Raw genomic sequence first — 23,825 nt, 5'->3', positions numbered from 1 at the left:
TCACAGTTGGCTGGGTGCTAGACTAAAACACATCTAAAGCCACAGTTGGCTGGGTGCCAGACTAAACACATCTAAAGCCACAGTTGGCTGGATGCTAGACTAAAACACATCTAAAGCTACAGTTGGCTGGGTGCTAGACTAAAACACATCTAAAGCCACAGTTGGCTGGGTGCCAGACTAAACACATCTAAAGCCACAGTTGGCTGGATGCTAGACTAAAACACATCTAAAGCCACAGTTGGCTGGGTGCTAGACTAAAACACATCTAAAGCCACAGTTGGCTGGGTGCCAGACTAAACACATCTAAAGCCACAGTTGGCTGGGTGCTAGACTAAAACACATCTAAAGCCACAGTTGGCTGGGTGCTAGACTAAAACACATCTAAAGCCACAGTTGGCTGGGTGCTAGACTAAACACATCTAAAGCCACAGTTGGCTGGATGCTAGACTAAAACACATCTAAAGCCACAGTTGGCTGGATGCTAGACTAAACACATCTAAAGCCACAGTTGGCTGGGTGCTAGACTAAAACACATCTAAAGCCACAGTTGGCTGGGTGCTAGACTAAAACACATCTAAAGCCACAGTTGGCTGGGTGCTAGACTAAACACATCTAAAGCCACAGTTGGCTGGATGCTAGACTAAAACACATCTAAAGCCACAGTTGGCTGGGTGCTAGACTAAAACACATCTAAAGCCACAGTTGGCTGGGTGCTAGACTAAACACATCTAAAGCCACAGTTGGCTGGATGCTAGACTAAAACACATCTAAAGCCACAGTTGGCTGGATGCTAGACTAAACACATCTAAAGCCACAGTTGGCTGGGTGCTAGACTAAACACATCTAAAGCCACAGTTGGCTGGGTGCTAGACTAAACACATCTAAAGCCACAGTTGGCTGGGTGCTAGACTAAACACATCTAAAGCCACAGTTGGCTGGGTGCTAGACTAAAACACATCTAAAGCCACAGTTGGCTGGGTGCTAGACTAAACACATCTAAAGCCACAGTTGGCTGGGTGCTAGACTAAAACACATCTAAAGCCACAGTTGGCTGGGTGCCAAACTAAACACATATAAAGCTACAGTTGGCTGGGTGCTAGACTAAAACACATCTAAAGCTACAGTTGGCTGGGTGCTAGACTAAACACATCTAAAGCTACAGTTGGCTGGGTGCTAGACTAAAACACATCTAAAGCCACAGTTGGCTGGGTGCTAGACTAAAACACATCTAAAGCTACAGTTGGCTGGGTGCTAGACTAAACACATCTAAAGCCACAGTTTGCTGGGTGCTAGACTAAACACATCTAAAGCCACAGTTGGCTGGGTGCTAGACTAAAACACATCTAAAGCCACAGTTGGCTGGGTGCTAGACTAAACACATCTAAAGACTAAAACACATCTAAAGCCACAGTTGGCTGGGTGCTAGACTAAAACACATCTAAAGCCACAGTTGGCTGGGTGCTAGACTAAACACATCTAAAGCCACAGTTGGCTGGGTGCTAGACTAAACACATCTAAAGCCACAGTTGGCTGGGTGCTAGACTAAAACACATCTAAAGCCACAGTTGGCTGGGTGCTAGACTAAACACATCTAAAGACTAAAACACATCTAAAGCCACAGTTGGCTGGGTGCTAGACTAAAACACATCTAAAGCCACAGTTGGCTGGGTGCTAGACTAAACACATCTAAAGCCACAGTTTGCTGGGTGCTAGACTAAACACATCTAGCCACAGTTGGCTGGGTGCTAGACTAAAACACATCTAAAGCCACAGTTGGCTGGGTGCTAGACTAAAACACATCTAAAGCCACAGTTGGCTGGGTGCTAGACTAAACACATCTAAAGCTACAGTTGGCTGGGTGCTAGACTAAAACACATCTAAAGCTACAGTTGGCTGGGTGCTAGACTAAAACACATCTAAAGCCACAGTTGGCTGGGTGCTAGACTAAACACATCTAAAGCTACAGTTGGCTGGGTGCTAGACTAAAACACATCTAAAGCCACAGTTGGCTGGGTGCCAGACTAAACACATCTAGCCACAGTTGGCTGGGTGCTAGACTAAAACACATCTAAAGCCACAGTTGGCTGGGTGCTAGACTAAACACATCTAAAGCCACAGTTGGCTGGGTGCTAGACTAAACACATCTAAAGCCACAGTTGGCTGGGTGCCAGACTAAACACATCTAAAGCCACAGTTGGCTGGGTGCTAGACTAAAACACATCTAAAGCCACAGTTGGCTGGGTGCTAGACTAAACACATCTAAAGCCACAGTTGGCTGGGTGCCAGACTAAACACATCTAAAGCCACAGTTGGCTGGGTGCTAGACTAAAACACATCTAAAGCCACAGTTGGCTGGGTGCTAGACTAAAACACATCTAAAGCCACAGTTGGCTGGGTGCTAGACTAAACACATCTAAAGCTACAGTTGGCTGGGTGCTAGACTAAACACATCTAAAGCCACAGTTGGCTGGGTGCTAGACTAAAACACATCTAAAGCCACAGTTGGCTGGGTGCTAGACTAAACACATCTAAGCCACAGTTGGCTGGGTGCTAGACTAAAACACATCTAAAGCCACAGTTGGCTGGGTGCTAGACTAAAACACATCTAAAGCTACAGTTGGCTGGGTGCTAGACTAAACACATCTAAAGCCACAGTTGGCTGGGTGCTAGACTAAAACACATCTAAAGCCACAGTTGGCTGGGTGCTAGACTAAACACATCTAAAGCCACAGTTGGCTGGGTGCCAGACTAAACACATCTAAAGCCACAGTTGGCTGGGTGCTAGACTAAAACACATCTAAAGCCACAGTTGGCTGGGTGCTAGACTAAAACACATCTAAAGCCACAGTTGGCTGGGTGCTAGACTAAAACACATCTAAAGCCACAGTTGGCTGGGTGCTAGACTAAAACACATCTAAAGCCACAGTTGGCTGGGTGCTAGACTAAACACATCTAAAGCCACAGTTGGCTGGGTGCTAGACTAAAACACATCTAAAGCCACAGTTGGCTGGGTGCCCAGACTAAACACATCTAAAGCTACAGTTGGCTGGGTGCCAGACTAAACACATCTAAAGCCACAGTTGGCTGGGTGCTAGACTAAACACATCTAAAGCCACAGTTGGCTGGGTGCTAGACTAAAACACATCTAAAGCCACAGTTGGCTGGGTGCCAGACTAAACACATCTAAAGCCACAGTTGGCTGGGTGCTAGACTAAAACACATCTAAAGCCACAGTTGGCTGGGTGCCAGACTAAACACATCTAAAGCCACAGTTGGCTGGGTGCTAGACTAAACACATCTAAAGCCACAGTTGGCTGGGTGCTAGACTAAACACATCTAAAGCCACAGTTGGCTGGGTGCTAGACTAAAACACATCTAAAGCCACAGTTGGCTGGGTGCTAGACTAAAACACATCAAAAGCCACAGTTGGCTGGGTGCTAGACTAAACACATCTAAGCCACTGTTGGCTGGGTGCTAGACTAAAACACATCTAAAGCCACAGTTGGCTGGGTGCTAGACTAAACACATCTAAAGCCACAGTTGGCTGGGTGCTAGACTAAACACATCTAAAGCCACAGTTGGCTGGGTGCTAGACTAAAACACATCTAAAGCCACAGTTGGCTGGGTGCTAGACTAAACACATCTAAAGCCACAGTTGGCTGGGTGCTAGACTAAACACATCTAAAGCCACAGTTGGCTGGGTGCTAGACTAAACACATCTAAAGCCACAGTTGGCTGGGTGCTAGACTAAAACACATCTAAAGCCACAGTTGGCTGGGTGCTAGACTAAACACATCTAAAGCCACAGTTGGCTGGGCACAGAGTAAAACACATCTAAAGCCACAGTTGGCTGGGTGCTAGACTAAAACACATCTAAAGCCACAGTTGGCTGGGTGCTAGACTAAACACATCTAAAGCCACAGTTGGCTGGGTGCCAGACTAAAACACATCTAAAGCCACAGTTGGCTGGGTGCTAGACTAAACACATCTAAAGCCACAGTTGGCTGGGTGCTAGACTAAAACACATCTAAAGCCACAGTTGGCTGGGTGCTAGACTAAAACACATCTAAAGCCACAGTTGGCTGGGTGCTAGACTAAAACACATCTAAAGCCACAGTTGGCTGGGTGCTAGACTAAACACATCTAAAGCCACAGTTGGCTGGATGCTAGACTAAACAGTGCATACAGGTAGAAGAATAAAAGTCTGCACACCGATTTATGCTCCCAAAGATAAAGTTTACCTGTGGTAACGTTTCGAGCCTAACGGCTCTTCAGATCTGACGAAGAGCCGTTAGGCTCGAAACTTTACCACAAGTAAACCTTATCTTTGGGAGCATAAAGCCCTTTGCACTCAGGCTCGTTTAACCGCACGGACAAAACGGACAATATAATTTTTTGAAAAGAAAACAATGATTCTCTATGACCTCATGCACACCGGCTCCGAATTAGCTGTGCGACGAGTGACTGCCGCCGTGCGTTTTTTTCTCGATCGAACCCAGTTCGATTTGTGCGTCTTGTCGCATGCGGTAAAAACTCATTACTCCTTTTATGACCCCCACAACGCCCCCTATTAACATTCAAGCACCACAGTCATCTGTTCCTGACAGCACAGGCATAAATGACTTTGCCTTCTACATGGCTCGTCGTGAGCTTGTGACCTCTGGGATGACCTCTGAGATGACCTGTTCGATGACCGCCCAGACAATTATTGGAACTGGATATCAACCTTCATGAATGTCATCCAAGGACTGAAGAGCATGGTGGGGAGGAGAGTGGAGACGTTTCTCCTGACGTAGTCTCCAAATGCACAGAAGTATGTGTTGGAACCAATACATCTCGTTCCTGCTCTAAAATCTGTCTCATAAAGGTGTATCCAGCAGGACACCCGCAGAGATCTGTGAGAGCCTATGCTGTGCTCGACGACCAGAGTAACAGGTCTCTCGCTCGACCCGAGTTCTTCCACCTGTTTGACTCATATGGAACAGATGCTCCCTACACACTGCGCACATGTGCTGGAGTGACACAGATGTCTGGCAGAAGAGGAGTCGGCTTTGTAGCTCAGACTTTAGACGATAGAGTCAACGTGCCCCTTCCCACACTCATAGAGTGCGAGTATATACGCCATACATTGAAGACAAACGATTCATACAGTTGATGGACAAGGAGATGTTCATAGACGATACTAACAGTTGGATGGTTCCCCTTCCATTTCGCACACCCAGACCACGCCTCCCCAACCGCAGAGAACAAGCTCTGACCCGTTCCACCAGCCTCTGCCGAACTCTCGAAAGAAAGCCTGAAATGAAAAGCCATTTTCTGTCTTTCATGCAGAAAATCTTTGACAACGACCATGCTGAATTGGCTCCACCGCTGCAAGATGGAGAAGAATGCTGGTGCCTTCCTAGTTTTGGTGTATATAATATATACGTATGTATATATATATATATATATATATATATATATATATATATATATATATATATATATATTTACCCACGAAAGCCTGGCCAGATCCGAGTCGTGTTCGACTCCAGCGCTTCACACCTCGGCCTCCCATTAAACCATGTGCTGCTGTCGGAACCCCATTTAAAGAACAGCTTGCTGGGAGTGCTAATGCGACTTAGGGGTAAGCAGGTGGCCATAAATGGTAAATGGTAAATGGTGCATTTATATAGTGCTTTTATCCAAAGCGCTTTACATAAATTGTGCATTACATTCACCCATTCACGCACACATTCATACACCGGTGGTGGAGGAAACCATGCAAAGCAACAACCTGCTCACCGGGAGCAATGTGGGGTTCAGAGTCTTGCCCAAGGACCCTTCGACATTAACTCAGGGGGAGCCCGGATTCCAACTGGGAACCCTTCGTGCTCTAATAACGGTTTCTCTACCCCTGAGCCATGCCGCCCCCAGAACACACAACAGACATTGAACAAATGTTCCACAGCTTGGTTGACCACAGGAACTTCCTCCGATTCCTGTGGTTCAGAAACAACGACACCACTCAAGGAGTTGTGGAATACAGGATGAAAGTCCATGTATTTGGCAATCGCCCCTCTCCAGCCGTTGCCATTTATGGGCTACGGCAAGCAGCTCTCCATGGGGAAAACGAGTTTGGTGGAGATGCAAAACAATTCATACACAGAGACTTCTATGTCGACGATGGACACAAATCCCTGTCATCTGAAACTGCAGCCATCAACCTGCTAAAATCGGCCCAAAGTATGCTCGCCATCTCAAACTTGAGACTCCATAAAATAGCATCCAACAGTCCAGTCGTCATGTAGGCGTTTCCCTCAACAGACCATGCAAACGATCTGAAAGACCTTGATCTCGACATTGACTCACTCCCTGTACAACGCAGTCTTTTGCCAGTACTGAGAAGCCATTCACTCGAAGAGGAGTGCTTGCAACAGTCAACAGCCTGTTCAACCCACTTGGTCTTCTGGCTCCTGTTACCATCCAAGGGAAGCTTTTACTACGTCAGCTCACCAGCGGTACCTGCGACTGGACACTCCTCTCCCAGCAGAAAAGGAGGCTGACTGGATTGTATGGAGAGATTCTCTGCAAGATTTGGAGCAGTTTGTAACCCCTCGAGCCTACACAGCAGCTTCCCTCTCAACAGCTCAACATAGTGCAGCTGTCTGCGACAGCTGGCAGTGCAGCTGTCGCATACCTCAAGGTTATGGATGCCGAAGGGAAATGCCATGTTGGTTTCATTATGCCAAATTTCAAAGCCAAATTAGCCCCCTTATCAGTCCACACTGTCCCCAGACTTGAGCTAGGTGCTGCTTACTCTCGCGTAGCCAGTCAACTATTCCACAATCTCCGAATGCTATATAGAGTCTGGAACGGCAGCTCCCGAACGGCGAGTATCGGAAGTAGCCAGTGCTGCACTGAACTGTAGTCCCATTGGAAACATAACAGAAACACAATAGCTCAGACAAAATCATTCAAGCGGCCTATTCTTGTTATGGGTGTATAGTTTAAGAAAACATTTGAAAACATCATGGAGGTAACACCAATAACACCAGAGAAAGACAAAATAACACCCCAGAAATATTGAAAGGAGACTCAACGCTTCCAGTAGGACATGTTATTGTTACTGTACCAAGGGAGCGGTTGCGTCACATCCGCTTTATCTCGCACTCATCATTTCTATTCCGGTTTGCCAGACTGTATGCCGGGAGCATTTGCCCAAATCGCGGAGGCAACAGTCTGGCCTCGTGAGACAAGGTGCTGCGGTCCTGGCAGTGGAGCTCAGTGAATTGATTGTAAATTGAGCTGGACATCAAGCTGAACAATTTGAAGCTCTACACTGACAGCAAGGTGGTGCTAGGGTACAGCTATGCTGTAGCTACCTAGCTTTCAAATATAATGAAACCAGGAGGTTTTATGTGTACATCAGCAACAGGGTCGAACGGATAAGAAAGTTCACATGCCCTGAACAGTGGCATTATGTCCACACAGTCAAAACCCTGCAGATGTGGCCACTAGGCCAGTGTCTGTACATGACCTGAACAGTGGCATTATGTCCACACAGTCAAAACCCTGCAGATGTGGCCACTAGGCCAGTGCATGCCGCTCAACTCTCAGCCACCAACTGGCTCACCGGTCCAGATTTTCTATCACATTCCGTTGAGTCACACACAGCTGAAGAAACGTTCTATGACCTCATTGATTCAGAGTCTGATATGGACGTTCGATGCCACACCACTATAGCATCTCACATGGCCCTCTTCTAGTGCCACCATGAGGCCGATTCTTGCAAAACACATATTTGGACACATATTTGCCTTAAAATCACGCAAAGCGGTACACAGTATCTCTAAAGTCACATCATCAACATGGATCTGTGCCATTTCCTACATTCCCTCCTGATTGTCTACTATTGCCTTCTAAAGTTTGTGTGTGCGACCTGACGGTTGCTTATCTCCCGATTAGGGAGTCTTACTGGTTGAATTAGTGGTTTCTTCAAGCAGCAACACTGGTTGAAAGATGCTGAAAGATGCCACGTTTGTCCCTTGAGGACAGGGCCTGTGCAATAGGGCAACTCCAGGCTGGTGTTCCAGCATTCAGAGTGGCAGCCCTGGTACTATTTCCTGTGTCACCTCAAGACCTCAGGAGGGACCCACCCAATAACTCCCCAGAGGAGCCTCTTGTTGGGAAAAAAAACAAATAGAGCAGGAGAGGGGAGTTTAGCCTTAGCCAGGAGGAGGAGATAGGCAGTGATTTGGCCACCACTCCCGACCCGGCCATCAGGAGGGTGTAGCGGAGGTTTCACGGATCGAAACACCTGATGATCGATGGTTACCACCTGAAGACATCAAATTTTCCTGGCCAAGGCTACTTTCACCGGAGAAGCATCGTTAGATGAAATTATAATCACCAAGTTCTGTGAGACTAGCCAAAAAGTGGCCCCAAGGCACCCCAAGAAGACCGGAATCTTCAATGCTCCAAGCAACACAGGTGAATGCCATCAGGGCCCTATCAGATAGATAGATACCTTTATATATCCTGAGAGGAACACTAGTGTTGCTGCTATCAGATAGATACCTTTATCTATCCTGAGAGGACCACTAGTGTTGCTGCTTGAAGAAACCAGAACCCATACTGACCCATGCAGAACCCATCAGAACCCATACTGACCCATGCAGAACCCATCAGAACCCATATTGACCCATGCAGAACCCATGCAGAACCCATCAGAACCCATATTGACCCATGCAGAACCCATGCAGAACCCATACTGACCCATGCAGAACCCATCAGAACCCATACTGACCCATGCAGAACCCATCAGAACCCATACTAACCCATGCAGAACCCATCAGAACCCATACTGACCCATGCAGAACCCATCAGAACCCATACTAACCCATGCAGAACCCATCAGAACCCATATTGACCCATGCAGAACCCATGCAGAACCCATCAGAACCCATATTGACCCATGCAGAACCCATGCAGAACCCATACTGACCCATGCAGAACCCATTAGAACCCATATTGACCCATGCAGAACCCATGCAGAACCCATCAGAACCCATATTGACCCATGCAGAACCCATGCAGAACCCATACTGACCCATGCAGAACCCATCAGAACCCATATTGACCCATGCAGAACCCATGCAGAACCCATCAGAACCCATATTGACCCATGCAGAACCCATGCAGAACCCATACTGACCCATGCAGAACCCATCAGAACCCATACTAACCCATGCAGAACCCATCAGAACCCATATTGACCCATGCAGAACCCATGCAGAACCCATCAGAACCCATATTGACCCATGCAGAACCCATGCAGAACCCATCAGAACCCATATTGACCCATGCAGAACCCATCAGAACCCATACTGACCCATGCAGAACCCATCAGAACCCATACTGACCCATGCAGAACCCATCAGAACCCATACTAACCCATGCAGAACCCATCAGAACCCATATTGACCCATGCAGAACCCATGCAGAACCCATACTGACCCATGCAGAACCCATCAGAACCCATACTGACCCATGCAGAACCCATGCAGAACCCATACTAACCCATGCAGAACCCATCAGAACCCATATTGACCCATGCAGAACCCATGCAGAACCCATCAGAACCCATATTGACCCATGCAGAACCCATGCAGAACCCATACTGACCCATGCAGAACCCATCAGAACCCATATTGATCCATGCAGAACCCATACTGACCCATGCAGAACCCATCAGAACCCATATTGACCCATGCAGAAACCATGCTGACCCATGATACTCTGAACATAGTCCGGGAGGCAGGCCCAGCCCTCATAATGTCCTCTGCTAACTTTTTTTCACTATTATTTCCTGTTAGCATATACCTTGGGCCATCACAAGTTCATACTGAACACCCCCAACTCGGGGCCGTTTGGTCGCAGGGGCCCAAAAACCAATTTTTTGGTACCTGTCTCTGGCGAAATTATGTAAATGTATAAAATAATTCACTAAAATTACATACATTGTCACACACATATGAAATTTGGTATGGAGTATCCTGACACATAGGGGTAAGTGGCAAAATAGGATTATAGTGCTTACTACCAATGTATTTTAAGATATCACCCTCAACATCCCCAGAAACACAATAAAATTACTGTCCGCTTGACACATTATCGTCAAATATGATCATTTTCAAGCAGGTTATTGTGAATATAATGACCTCTCCTGTATATAGAAAACTTCCCACATTCATAAGCTTCAATTTGAGCCCAAGATGATCTTCTCATCTTGAGAATTACTGTTTATGTAGCCAAAATACTGCACTATACCTCAAATCGGAGAAAATATAATATTCAGTCAGTAGCTTTACAGAAGCCTAGAATCTAACAATGGGTTCACAAGTACTGCTGTTTGAAGTTATAAACATGAAAAATGAATACTAGCAGGGAAGCAAATGTTTTTAAATGGTATTAAAAATATGTTTGATATGCACAAAATAGCTCTTTGCAATACAATAATAATACAGTATAGCAAAAGTTCCCCTGTGGGAGAGAGGTATGAAAAAAGAAATAGCCGCATGAGATCTGCATCTATTCTAGGCCACTGTAGTGCATCTATAGACCACTGTACCTCATATATGGACCATTGTACTGTATCTATAGACCACATACATTGACCACTGTACCGTATCTACTGTATAGATCACTAGAGTATACTGCATCTCAACTCAGCACTCAAAATGTATTTATAAAGCACATTTAACATGATCAGGTCGCGCAAAGTGCTGCACAGGTTAAATCAAATAGAATATAATAAAAAGATAACAGCATAAAATACAAAGAAGAATACAAGGAACAAAAAGAAAACATCAGCACCAGTAAAGGAAAGGCATACTATATTTGATTGATAAAGATGAAAAATACCAATTGACTGTACAGCTCTGACGTGTAGGGGCAAGATATTCCTCAGCCTTGGGGCCCCCAGTGGGGGGCAGTTGTGATAGTACAGTACAGTACAGCTAAAAAAACAAGATAAAAGTTGAGGGAAATAATTTGACTTAACATATGCATGCATGCCTGACAGAACCCGGAAGTACACTGTAGACTGACTGGGTAGTTGGGAGCGGGGCGTCCCTCCTGCAATGGGCCAGGAATAATGTCTATGTACTGTAGTACAGTGTAGGGATGTCCTGATACCACTTTTTTGCTGACCAAGTACAAGTATGAGTACTTAATTTAGTACTTGCCGATACCGAATACCGATACTGTAAGTTACGTTTCTGTACAAGTGCTTGTGTGTGGCGCTCCAAAATAAAATGCTTTAAATAATTATGTTGTCATGCCTAGAGTGAGAGAAGGTTAAAACACTGTTCATTAGTTGAACTAACATACACAAAACTGTGTCTTAGGACAAAATGGTATATGGACTGGCACTGCTGTGAGCAATATCGGACGAGTATGAGTACAGCAAAATAGGCTGGTATCGGGGCGAGTACCGATACCTCGAGTGCCGATACCGCATCCATAGTACAGAGGTCTACATATGAGAACAGTGGTCTATAGATGCATACAGTGGTATACAGATGCACTACAGTGGACTACAGATGCACTTGATCTACAGATTCACTAAAGCATTCTACAGTTGCACTAAAGTGGTCTACAGATGCACTACCTACTGTACCTACCACCATACTGCATACTTTATTTAACTACCTACAGTATCTACCACCAAACTGCATTCCTCATCTAACTACCTACCTGCCACCATACAGCATCCCTTCATCTAAATACCTACCAACCTACCTCCATACTGCATCCCTCATCTAACTACCTACCAACCACCATGCGGCATCCCTCATCTAACTACCTACCTACCTACTTACCACCATGCTTCATCCATCATCTAACTACTGTACCTACCTACCGCCATACTGCATCTCTCATCTACCTTCCTACCTACCTACCTACCTACCTACCTACCTACCTACCTACCTACCTACCACAAAACTGCATCCATCATCTAACATCCTACCTACCACCATACTGAATCTCTCATCTACCAACCTATCTACCACCATATTGTATCTCTCATCTAACTACCTACCACCATATACTGCATCCCTCATCTAACTACCTACCAACCACCAACATACTGCATCCCTCATCTACTATGGTTGATGGGGGGAAAGGGGTATGGTGATGAGTTCATAGTTCCACTCATCTACTTGTATAACTTAAAGGACAACTCCGCCCTAAATAAATCACTTCTATGCTAATTTTCCTACTTATATTGATCCCAAAAGACCATGGGGTCTATTAGGTAGAAATGGTGTTGTCCAGTTTCCACAGCAGAACCCGGCAGCTCTCATAGCATAGAGATCACTTTTACACTACTGTTCAAAAGTGATTTTCTTTTTCATGAGTGTGTTACTAGTTGTCATTACAAACACATCCATGCCTTGGTTGTCCCACACAAGCCACCACAATCTCATAAATAATGTTTTGGGGTGAGTATTCGGCACAAGTGCCAGTCAAAGTGACTGTAATGGCCAATCACAGGGCATCTTTTCCGGGACTTGGCAAAATACATAAAAGCATAACATCTGTTTAGCAGAGTGTGATTGATGGCTTGTCTGTGTTTGTAACGACAACTAGTACCGGATTCATGAAAAATAAAAACACTTTTGACCAAAACAAGCTATCGCTTTTACACTATTTGTTGTGGTCAAAAGTGTTTATAGTAGTATAGGCTTATAGTGCTTACATGCTCCACTCTGAGCTTACAGTACAGTAAGGTACAGTACGGTACAGTACAGTACAGTACAGTACAGTACAGTACAGTACAGTACAGTAAGATACAGTACAGTACAGTAAGGTACAGTTACTCTACCTTACCGTAGAGTACAGTACAGTACAGTAAGGTACAGTACAGTAAGGTACAGTAAGGTACAGTACAGTAAGATAGAGTACAGTAAGGTACAGTACATTTAGGTACAGTATGGTACAGTACAGTAAGGTACAATACAGTAAGGTACAGTACAGTAAGGTACAGTACAGTACAGTTTGTCTAAATAACCTGTCCCCACACACACACACACACACACACACACACACACACACACACACACACACACACACACACACAGGATATAGCTGCTCAGATTCACCGCTCCACGTCGAACCGATGTTTGATTTTTGTATTGCAAAGAGCTATTTTGTGCATATGAAACATATTTTTAATAACATTTAACAACATTTACTTCCCTGCTAGTACTCATTTTTCATGTTTATAACTTCAAACAGCAGTACTTGTGAACCCATTGTTGGATTCTAGGCTTCTGTAAAGCTACTGACTGAATATTATATTTTCTCCGATTTGAGGTATAGTGCAGTATTTTGGCTACATAAACAGTAATTCTCAAGATGAGAAGATCATCTTGGGCTCAAATTGAAGCTTATGAATGTGGGAAGTTTTCTATATACAGTAGAGGTCATTATATTCACCATAACCTGCTTGAAAATGATCATATTTGATGATAATGTGTCAAGCGGACAGCAATTTTATTGTGTTTCTGGGGATGTTGAGGGTGATATCTTAAAATACATTGGTAGTAAGCACTATAATCCTATTTTGCCACTTACCCCTATGTGTCAGGATACTCCATACCAAATTTCATACGTGTGTGACAATGTATGTCATTTTAGTGAATTATTTTATACATTTACATAATTTCGCCAGAGACAGGTACCAAAAAATGGTTTTTTGGGCCCCTGCGACCAAACGGCCCCGAGTTGGGGGTGTTCAGTATGAACTTGTGATGGCCCAAGGTATATGCTAACAGGAAATAATAGTGAAAAAAGGTTAGCAGAGGACATTATGAGGGCTGGGCCTGCCTCCCGGACTGTTTAATACATGTTGTATGATTAATAATGTTTTGTATGTTTTCCTGTAGAGATGGAACCCATCTACCATCTACATGCTGAACCTGTCAGTGTGTGATACTCTGTACATGTTTAATACATGTTGTATGTATGTTTAATACATGTTGTATGTATGTTTAATACATGTTGTATGTATGTATGTTTAATACATGTTGTATGTATGTTTAATACATGTTGTATGTATGTTTAATACATGTTGTATGTATGTTTAATACATGTTGTATGTATGTGTAATACATGTTGTATGTATGTTTAATACATGCTGTATGTTTAATACATGTTGTATGTATGTTTAATACATGTTGTATGTATGTTTAATACATGTTGTATGTTTAATACATGTTGTATGTATGTTTAATACATGTTGTATGTTTAATACATGTTGTATGTATGTTTAATACATGTTGTATGTATGTTTAATACATGTTGTATGTATGTTTAATACATGTTGTATGTTTAATACATGTTGTTTGTATGTTTAATACATGTTGTATGTACTGTATTCCTGTAGAGATGGAACCCATCTAGCATCTACATGCTGAACCTGTCCGTGTGTGATACTCTCTACATGTTTAATACATGTTATATGTATGTTTAATACATGTTATATGTACGTTTAATACATGTTATTGTACGTATGTTTAATACATGTTGTATGTATGTTTTCCTGTAGAGATGGAACCCGTTGACCATCTACATGCTGAACCTGTCCGTGTGTGATACTCTCTACATGTTTAATACATGTTATATGTATGCTTAATAATGTTGTATGTACGTTTAATACATGTTATTGTACGTATGTTTAATACATGTTGTATGTATGTTTTCCTGTAGAGATGGAACCCGTTGACCATCTACATGCTGAACCTGTCCGTGTGTGATACTCTCTACATGTTTAATACATGTTATATGTATGTTTAATACATGTTATATGTACGTTTAATACATGTTATTGTACGTATGTTTAATACATGTTGTATGTATGTTTTCCTGTAGAGATGGAACCCGTTGACCATCTACATGCTGAACCTGTCTGTGTGTGATACTCTCTACATGTTTAATACATGTTATATGTATGCTTAATAATGTTGTATGTACGTTTAATACATGTTATTGTACGTATGTTTAATACATGTTGTATGTATGTTTTCCTGTAGAGATGGAACCCGTTGACCATCTACATGCTGAACCTGTCCGTGTGTGATACTCTCTACATGTTTAATACATGTTATATGTATGTTTAATACATGTTATATGTACGTTTAATACATGTTATTGTACGTATGTTTAATACATGTTGTATGTATGTTTTCCTGTAGAGATGGAACCCGTTGACCATCTACATGCTGAACCTGTCCGTGTGTGATACTCTCTACATGTTTAATACATGTTATATGTATGCTTAATAATGTTGTATGTTTTAAACAGAGATGGAAACCATCCACCATCTACATGCTGAACCTGTCAGTGTGTGATACTCTCTACATCCTCACCCTGCCTTTCCTCATCTATTACTACGCTGATGAGAACGACTGGCCGTTCAGCGAACCGCTGTGTAAACTGATACGCTTTCTCTTCTACTCCAACCTTTACGGTAAGTCTATCTTGTATTGTATCATGTATTCTACAGGGTCCATATTGTTTCTCAGTTGCATCAGCCTCCATAGGTTCCTATAGTAATGATAATATCTTATATTCCAGGGTCCATATTGTTCCTGAGTTGCATCAGCCTCCATAGGTTCCTATAGTAATAATAATAATAATAATATATTGTATTGTATTCTACAGGGTCCATATTGTTTCTCAGCTGCATCAGCCTCCATAGGTTCCTGGGGGTTTGTTATCCAGTGCGTTCTCTGAGCTGGGTCAGTGCCAGACGATCCAGGATGGTTTCAGCCGTGGTCTGGATCAGTGTGGTGATCTGTCAGAGTCCTGTTCTCTACTTCTCTAGAACCAGGTATATGTACTGTATACATTACATACTGTATATACACACACACACACACACACACACACACACACACACACACACACACACACACACACACACACACACACAGTATGATCTGTCCTAGTCCTGTTCTGTACTTCAGTAGGACCAGGTATACATACTGTATATATACTGTATATATACTGTATATATATATACACACACACATACAGTATGATCTGTCAGAGTCCTGTTCTGTACTTCTCTAGAACCAGGTATATACTGTATATATACTGTATACATACTGTATATATACTGTATATATACTGTATACATACTGTATATATACTGTATATATACTGTATACATACTGTATATATACTGTATATATACTGTATATATACTGTATACATACTGTATATATACTGTATATATACTGTATATATACACACACACACATACTAGAACCAGGTATATATATATACTGTATACATACTGAGAGTGTTATGCATATTAACATATTATCATATTGATCTAATATAAACATATAAACATATAAACATAATAATCATATTGATCTAATATAAATCATTAATCATTAATCTCTAGGGTGAATGGCTCAGAGAGAGAGTGTTATGCATATTAACGAGGGCTGGGATGCGATTAATTTTTTTATCTAATTAATTACAGGCTCTGTGATTAATTAATCGCATTTTAATTGCACATCGTTATTTGACCTGAGAAGCATTTTTTTCTTCAAGTAAAACACATTTTGTTGTACGAGTGAATCAACGAGTGAGTTTTTTTAAATCTAAATTTGGCATCCACTGGGCCAAGCAAAGCGCTCTGAACGGCTACTTCTCCCTTTGCGTTTGTTGTCTCTTCTTGGTTGGAGCATCGCTATGATCGTTATGCCCCAAACTGAAGGTTCTGTGGTGCAAAAACTAAGTGCGATTGAAATGCGTAATTTCTTTTTAATCGTGTACATTTTCTGTAATTAATTAACTGCAAATAATCAGTTAAAGTCACAGCCTTAATATTAAAGGGGCTATAGTCAACTTTTTCATTGTAGGGCCGACACTTTGTTTACATCCCAGTCTATAGACTAGAATGTAAACAAAGTGTCAGTCTGACAATGGCAAAATGATTATTTTATCATTATTGTACGTTTTTTGTGGTCATTTTTGAATAGAAACACACATATGAAGCTTATTTTTTCATAAAATATTTTCGAAACATTATTTTTATTTTAGCATCCGTTTTTCAAGAAAAAGTTGACTATAGCTCCTTTAACATATCTTATCATTACAATGATCTAACAAACATATTATCATATATTTACAAAGATAATGGTTCAGGCCAGAGTTAATATTATATTTATTATTATTACCCTTATATTTACCCTTACAGAGATACTGGTTCAGAGAGGGTCTGCTATGAAGAGTTGTTATATTTATTATTATATGTATTATTATATTAACCCTAACAGAGATAATGGTTCTATATTAACCCTAACAGAGATACTGGTTCAGAGAGGGTCTGCTATGACACCACCAGTCCAGAGTTGTTCGATGACTTCCTGCTCTACAGTTCGGCGGTTTCTGTGTTGATGTTCGCTCTGCCCTTCATGGTGGTGATGGTGTGTTATGGACTGATGGTACGGAGACTACTGGGCCTACAGAGGTACCTACCCTATATCTACCCTATACCCTATACCCTATACCCTATACCCTATACCCTATACCCTATACCTACCCTTCATGGTGGTGATGGTGTGTTATGGACTGATGGTGAGAAGACTGCTGGGCCTACAGAGGTACCTACCCTATATCTACCCTATACCCTATACCTACCCTTCATGGTGGTGATGGTGTGTTATGGACTGATGGTACGGAGACTGCTGGGCCTACAGAGGTACCTACCCTATACCCTATACCCTATACCCTATACCCTATACCTACCCTTCATGGTGGTGATGGTGTGTTATGGACTGATGGTGAGAAGACTGCTGGGCCTACAGAGGTTAGTACCCTATATCTACCCTATACCCTATACCTACCCTTCATGGTGGTGATGGTGTGTTATGGACTGATGGTGAGAAGACTGCTGGGCCTACAGAGGTACCTACCCTATATCTACCCTATACCCTATACCCTATACCCTATACCTACCCTTCATGGTGGTGATGGTGTGTTATGGACTGATGGTACAGAGACTGCTGGGCCTACAGAGGTACCTACCCTATACCCTATACCCTATACCCTATACCTACCCTTCATGGTGGTGATGGTGTGTTATGGACTGATGGTACGGAGACTGCTGGGCCTACAGAGGTACCTACCCTATATCTACCCTATACCCTATACCCTATACCCTATACCTACCCTTCATGGTGGTGATGGTGAGTTATGGACTGATGGTGAGAAGACTGCTGGGCCTACAGAGGTACCTACCCTATATCTACCCTATACCCTATACCCTATACCCTATACCCTATACCCTATACCTACCCTTCATGGTGGTGATGGTGAGTTATGGACTGATGGTGAGAAGACTGCTGGGCCTACAGAGGTACCTACCCTATATCTACCCTATACCCTATACCCTATACCCTATACCTACCCTTCATGGTGGTGATGGTCTGTTATGGGCTGATGGTACGGAGACTGCTGGGCCTGGGAGGACAGAGGTAACTGCCCTATACCCTATACCCTATACCTACCCTTCATGGTGGTGATGGTGAGTTATGGACTGATGATAGGAGACTGCTAGGCCAGGGGCCAATACTGATACATTCACATTGGTACCACCCAAGGTGACCGTACGTTTTTTTACATTTTTGTCTTTTGTCTACATGTCTCTAGTTTACATGTTGGTATGATAATAAATATATATATATATATATATATATATATAATGTATGTTAATGTATCTCTGCAGTACAGACACAGAGGGTGAGCCAGGGGGCGTGGCCTCCGGGGGCGTGGCATCAGGGGGCGTGGCCTCCCAACGCTCCAAACAGAAGTCAGTGAAGATGATCATCATCGTCCTGTCAGCCTTCATGCTGTGTTTCCTGCCTTTCCACCTGACACGGTAAAAAGTCCATATATGGTCATTCCCAGAAAAAGAAAAAAACCTTTTATGCTCATACATGGAGATTTCTGATGTCATAAATCCAGGCCGAAAATGAGAATGTTGGGGTACCCCCTTATGCCCATATATGGAGATCCACAGGCATCAAACCAAGGCCCTGCTTGGCATTACTTACGTACGTTTTATGCCCTTATATGGAGATTCCTATATTGAGTATTGAATATTAAGGACATTATTAAGGATATTATGTTATCAATATTAAGGACATTATTAAGGATAGTATGTTATCAATATTAAGGACATATATGGGCGGCGTGTTCCTCCCTTCGCGTCATCAGCGCCTGTGTGTGTGTGTATGTATGTATGTATGTATGTATGTATGTATGTATGTATGTATGTATCTCTGTCACGCCTGACACCCTATGGGTTTGTAGCCCTGACATCATGCTCTGATGTCAATGTGATGTCAGAGGAACCACTCTTAACAGAATGGGTTTGCTGCTCTGACATCACGCTCTGGCTTAACTGTGATGTCACACTAACAGAATCCCTTTTATGCCCATATACATGTATGGAGTTCCCTGACGTCATCAATATTAAGCCCAGAATGCACTGGAGTCAGTGGAAGTTCAGTAGAACGCACTGGAGTCAGTGGAAGTTCAGTAGAATGCACTGGAGTCAGTGGAAGTTCAGTAGAATGCACTGGAGTCAGTGGAAGTTCAGTAGAATGCACTGGAGTCAGTGGAAGTTCAGTAGAATGCACTGGAGTCAGTGGAAGTTCAGTAGAATGCACTGGAGTCAGTGGAAGTTCAGTAGAATGCACTGGAGTCAGTGGAAGTTCAGTAGAATGCACTGGAGTCAGTGGAAGTTCAGTAGAACGCACTGGAGTCAGTGGAAGTTCAGTAGAATGCACTGGAGTCAGTGGAAGTTCAGTAGAATGCACTGGAGTCAGTGGAAGTTCAGTAGAACTCACTGGAATCAGTGGAAGTTCAGTAGAACGCACTGGAGTCAGTGGAAGTTCAGTAGAATGCACTGGAGTCAGTGGAAGTTCAGTAGAACGCACTGGAGTCAGTGGAATCCCGTGGACTAGCTCATGAACAAACTGTGATTGTAAAAATACCTGTGTTATCTATGTCTTCTTTTATATTCCTGAATGGATTATATGTCTTCTTTTATATTCCTGAATGGATTATATGTCTTCTTTTATATTCCTGAATGGATTATATGACAAAGGTCTCAATCGTTAAATAGTGTTTGTTCGTGAGCTGGTCGAGCCGTCTCCATTCACTGTCCTGTATTTCATCTCACTTCCGGTGCGAGTGTTGACTCCCATGGTGCGAGTCATGGCCGGTCATGGTGAGAGTCATGGTGAGAGTCATGGTGAGTCATGGTGAGAGTCATGGTGAGAGTCATGGCCGGTCATGGTGAGAGTCATGGCTGGTCATGGTGAGAGTCATGGCCGGTCATGGTGAGAGTCATGGTGAGAGTCATGGTGAGAGTCATGGCCGGTCATGGTGAGAGTCATGGCCGGTCATGGTGAGAGTCATGGTGAGAGTCATGGTGAGAGTCATGGTGAGTCAATGAGTCATGGTGAGAGTCATGGTGAGAGTCATGGCCGGTCATGGTGAGAGTCATGGTGAGTCATGGTGAGTCATGGTGAGAGTCATGGTGAGAGTCATGGTGAGTCAATGAGTCATGGTGAGAGTCATGGCCGGTCATGGTGAGAGTCATGGTGAGTCATGGTGAGAGTCATGGTGAGAGTCATGGTGCATCCCCAGCGTCACATTTCCTCTAGAAATTCCTTTGGAAAAGACAGGAAGCAGAGCTGGAGGTTGCAGAGACTAAAATGTGGAGGTTCTCTCATCAGAGGGACAGAGCATGTCAGATGTTTTGGAGATAAAGCCAGAGAGGCCAGACTGAGATGGTTAGGACATGTACAGAGGAGGACAGTGAGATGGTTTGGACATGTACAGAGGAGGGACAGTGAGATGGTTTGGACATGTACAGAGGAGGGACAGTGAGATGGTTTGGACATGTACAGAGGAGGATAATGAGATGGTTTGGACATGTACAGAGGAGGATAGTGAGATGGTTTGGACATGTACAGAGGAGGGACAGTGAGATGGTTTGGACATGTACAGAGGAGGATAGTGAGATGGTTTGGACATGTACAGAGGAGGGACAGTGAGATGGTTTGGACATGTACAGAGGAGGATAGTGAGATGGTTTGGACATGTACAGAGGAGGACAGTGAGATGGTTTGGACATGTACAGAGGAGGGACAGTGAGATGGTTTGGACATGTACAGAGGAGGACAGTGAGATGGTTTGGACATGTACAGAGGAGGGACAGTGAGATGGTTTGGACATGTACAGAGGAGGGACAGTGAGATGGTTTGGACATGTACAGAGGAGGATAATGAGATGGTTTGGACATGTACAGAGGAGGATAGTGAGATGGTTTGGACATGTACAGAGGAGGGACAGTGAGATGGTTTGGACATGTACAGAGGAGGATAGTGAGATGGTTTGGACATGTACAGAGGAGGGACAGTGAGATGGTTTGGACATGTACAGAGGAGGATAGTGAGATGGTTTGGACATGTACAGAGGAGGACAGTGAGATGGTTTGGACATGTACAGAGGAGGACAGTGAGATGGTTTGGACATGTACATGTTATAATCCTCTGTTTATAATGTTTCTGTGTTTCCATCATCAGGAGTCTCTACTATTCCTTCAGATACCTCCGCCAGGTCAACCCTGACACAGTGAGTTCAACTGACTGACTGACTGATGGAACGCTAAGCCAGAGCAAGGATTCAAACACAAGACGATTACCAAAGACTTCATTAAATATGTTATAGGGTTGTTTACCAGTAAGACTCCCAAAATTGGGAGATAAGCAACCGTCAGGTCGCATACACAAACTTTAGAAGGCAATGGTAGCCAATCAGGAGGGAACATGGGAAATGAGACAGATCCATGTTGATTACATGACTTTAGAGATACTGTGTACCGCTATGGGTGATTTTAGGGCCAAATCTGTAGGAGCAGTGTCCAAAAATGTGTTTTGCAAAAATCGGCCTGATGGTGGCGTTAGATGGGACAGATGCATGTAGATGACATGAGTCTAGACATACTGTGTACCGCTTTGCGTGATTTTAGGGCAACATTTGTAGGAGCAGTGTCCAAAAATGTGTTCCAGCCAAGAAGTGTGTGTGCAAAGTTTGGCATGGATCGGGGCAACGGTGGCGGAGATATGAGTAGGGAAAAAGTATGACGTGACGGACGGACAGACAGCCCGGACATGAGCGAGCTTCCTATATAAGCGAGCTGTCTCAGGGGTCTTCAACAGGGGGTCCAGGACCCCTAGGGGGTCCTCCGAGTTACTACAGGGGGTCCTCCAAAACTGAGTGATAGAACCTTTTTTCCCTTTTTTATATTAACCACTTGAATCCTAGTGTCCATATCCTGGGAACTTTAGCCAAAAATAGCCGATCTACAAGCTCACAACTCCTCGCAGCACGAGGCGTTGTGAGCTTGTAGATCGGCTAGTTTCGGCAAAGAGGTTTGGTGTATAGGGGAAAAAGAGCAAACTAAGTACAGAGTGAAAGGTCAAGTTTATTATGTACAAGTACGGTTCAAGAGGTTAAATATCTGAAAACATAAATTGACATGAATCCAAAATCCAAAAAAACTATATGGAATCTATGAACAGGTTGTGGGGTCCCTGCTTCATCTCTCTCTCAGCTAAGACTTCCTTGGCCTGAAAACATAAACATAAAGACCCCTGAACTAGAGCAGTGTTTCTCAACCTTTTTTCTGCATGGGCACACTTTTCATGTCCCAAGAATCCACGGTCACACCAACATAATACGGGGGTGTAAATATCCTCACTGTTGGGAAGAAACCTTGCATCTCCAAGTTTCAAATGTGTACGTTTCTTCGCAAAGTAAAGCCCTGCTTCATCATACAAGGCTGTCACACAACAGTAGCGAAAACAGCAGATCTACATGCTTGTAGATCGGCTGTTTTTTAAAATGATAAATACAATACTGGCTTTTGCTGCTTACCTACTGTATGTTTTTATATTTTTAAAATAGTTTTCCCCTTTTTTTCCCTGACTATAACTACTGCATAGTACTGTGTTCTATCCGTCTGTCATTCAATGTTATATGAGATACTTCAATGGTTTCTTATGGAAATAAGCTTTTCCTATGCAAACTTCTTCTAATAAAGTCTTCAATCATTCAATCAATCAAACCACATGGGGTGGCAGCCTGCATTACAAACCATTGTAAACAACGGAGCGATGCTCCCAAAATATGAGTTCCGTTCAATCAATTTATTTTGACCAAATTGACAAATGGGCAGATGTTCCCCAAGAGGATGAGGGGCTACAGTAACTGGATTGATTACATAACGATATTCAAGATATTCAAGATATTCAAGTTAGGTTGCAACCATATTAACTTGCTGTCTGTGCAGTGCTTGCTCTGCCATCATATTTTTGTTGTTAGATTGTTCCTGATTAATATGCTAAAATCACGATACAGTAAGTTATTATGATGGCAGAGCAAGCACTAGTCTGCACAGATACTGTAGCAAGTCTTTATACAGAGTAACATTGCAAGGGTTTGTTTGTTCCACCTGTCAACAATGACATGTAATCAATCAGTTCAGGTTTGTTTGTACCACCTGTCAGCAATGACATGTAATCAATCATCCAGGGACGTGCTGGCCATTGGGAAAAGCGGGACAACTCCTGAACGGCCAGTTCATTCCCGGCCGGTCCAGGCCGGCCATTAGGAAAAAAATTAAATGTCGGTCTTCGTTTCATTTTCGGGGCTGGGCGGCCAACAAAGTAGATCTTCACTGT

General features: G+C 43.3%; 1 protein-coding gene across 1 annotated transcript in view; it reads left to right on the top strand.

The window, feature by feature from the left end:
• p2ry2.1 (purinergic receptor P2Y2, tandem duplicate 1) overlaps positions 1-23,825 on the top strand; it is a gene marked incomplete at both ends in the record, with an annotated part of 101,429 nt that overhangs the window by 5,190 nt on the left and 72,414 nt on the right. The window contains 5 exons of the mRNA XM_080731114.1: positions 15,352-15,517; positions 15,712-15,880; positions 17,372-17,536; positions 18,794-18,946; positions 21,666-21,714. Of these exons, the coding sequence (XP_080587240.1) occupies positions 15,352-15,517; positions 15,712-15,880; positions 17,372-17,536; positions 18,794-18,946; positions 21,666-21,714 (702 nt within the window). The remainder of the gene's footprint in view (positions 1-15,351; positions 15,518-15,711; positions 15,881-17,371; positions 17,537-18,793; positions 18,947-21,665; positions 21,715-23,825) is intronic.

This window comes from Nannobrachium achirus, assembly GCF_963921795.1.
Source record: "Nannobrachium achirus genome assembly, chromosome: 8".
NCBI classification, from domain to species: Eukaryota; Metazoa; Chordata; class Actinopteri; order Myctophiformes; family Myctophidae; genus Nannobrachium; species Nannobrachium achirus.
The sequence above is the reverse complement of the archived record's forward strand: the minus strand, read 5'-3'. Positions and strand labels throughout refer to the sequence as shown.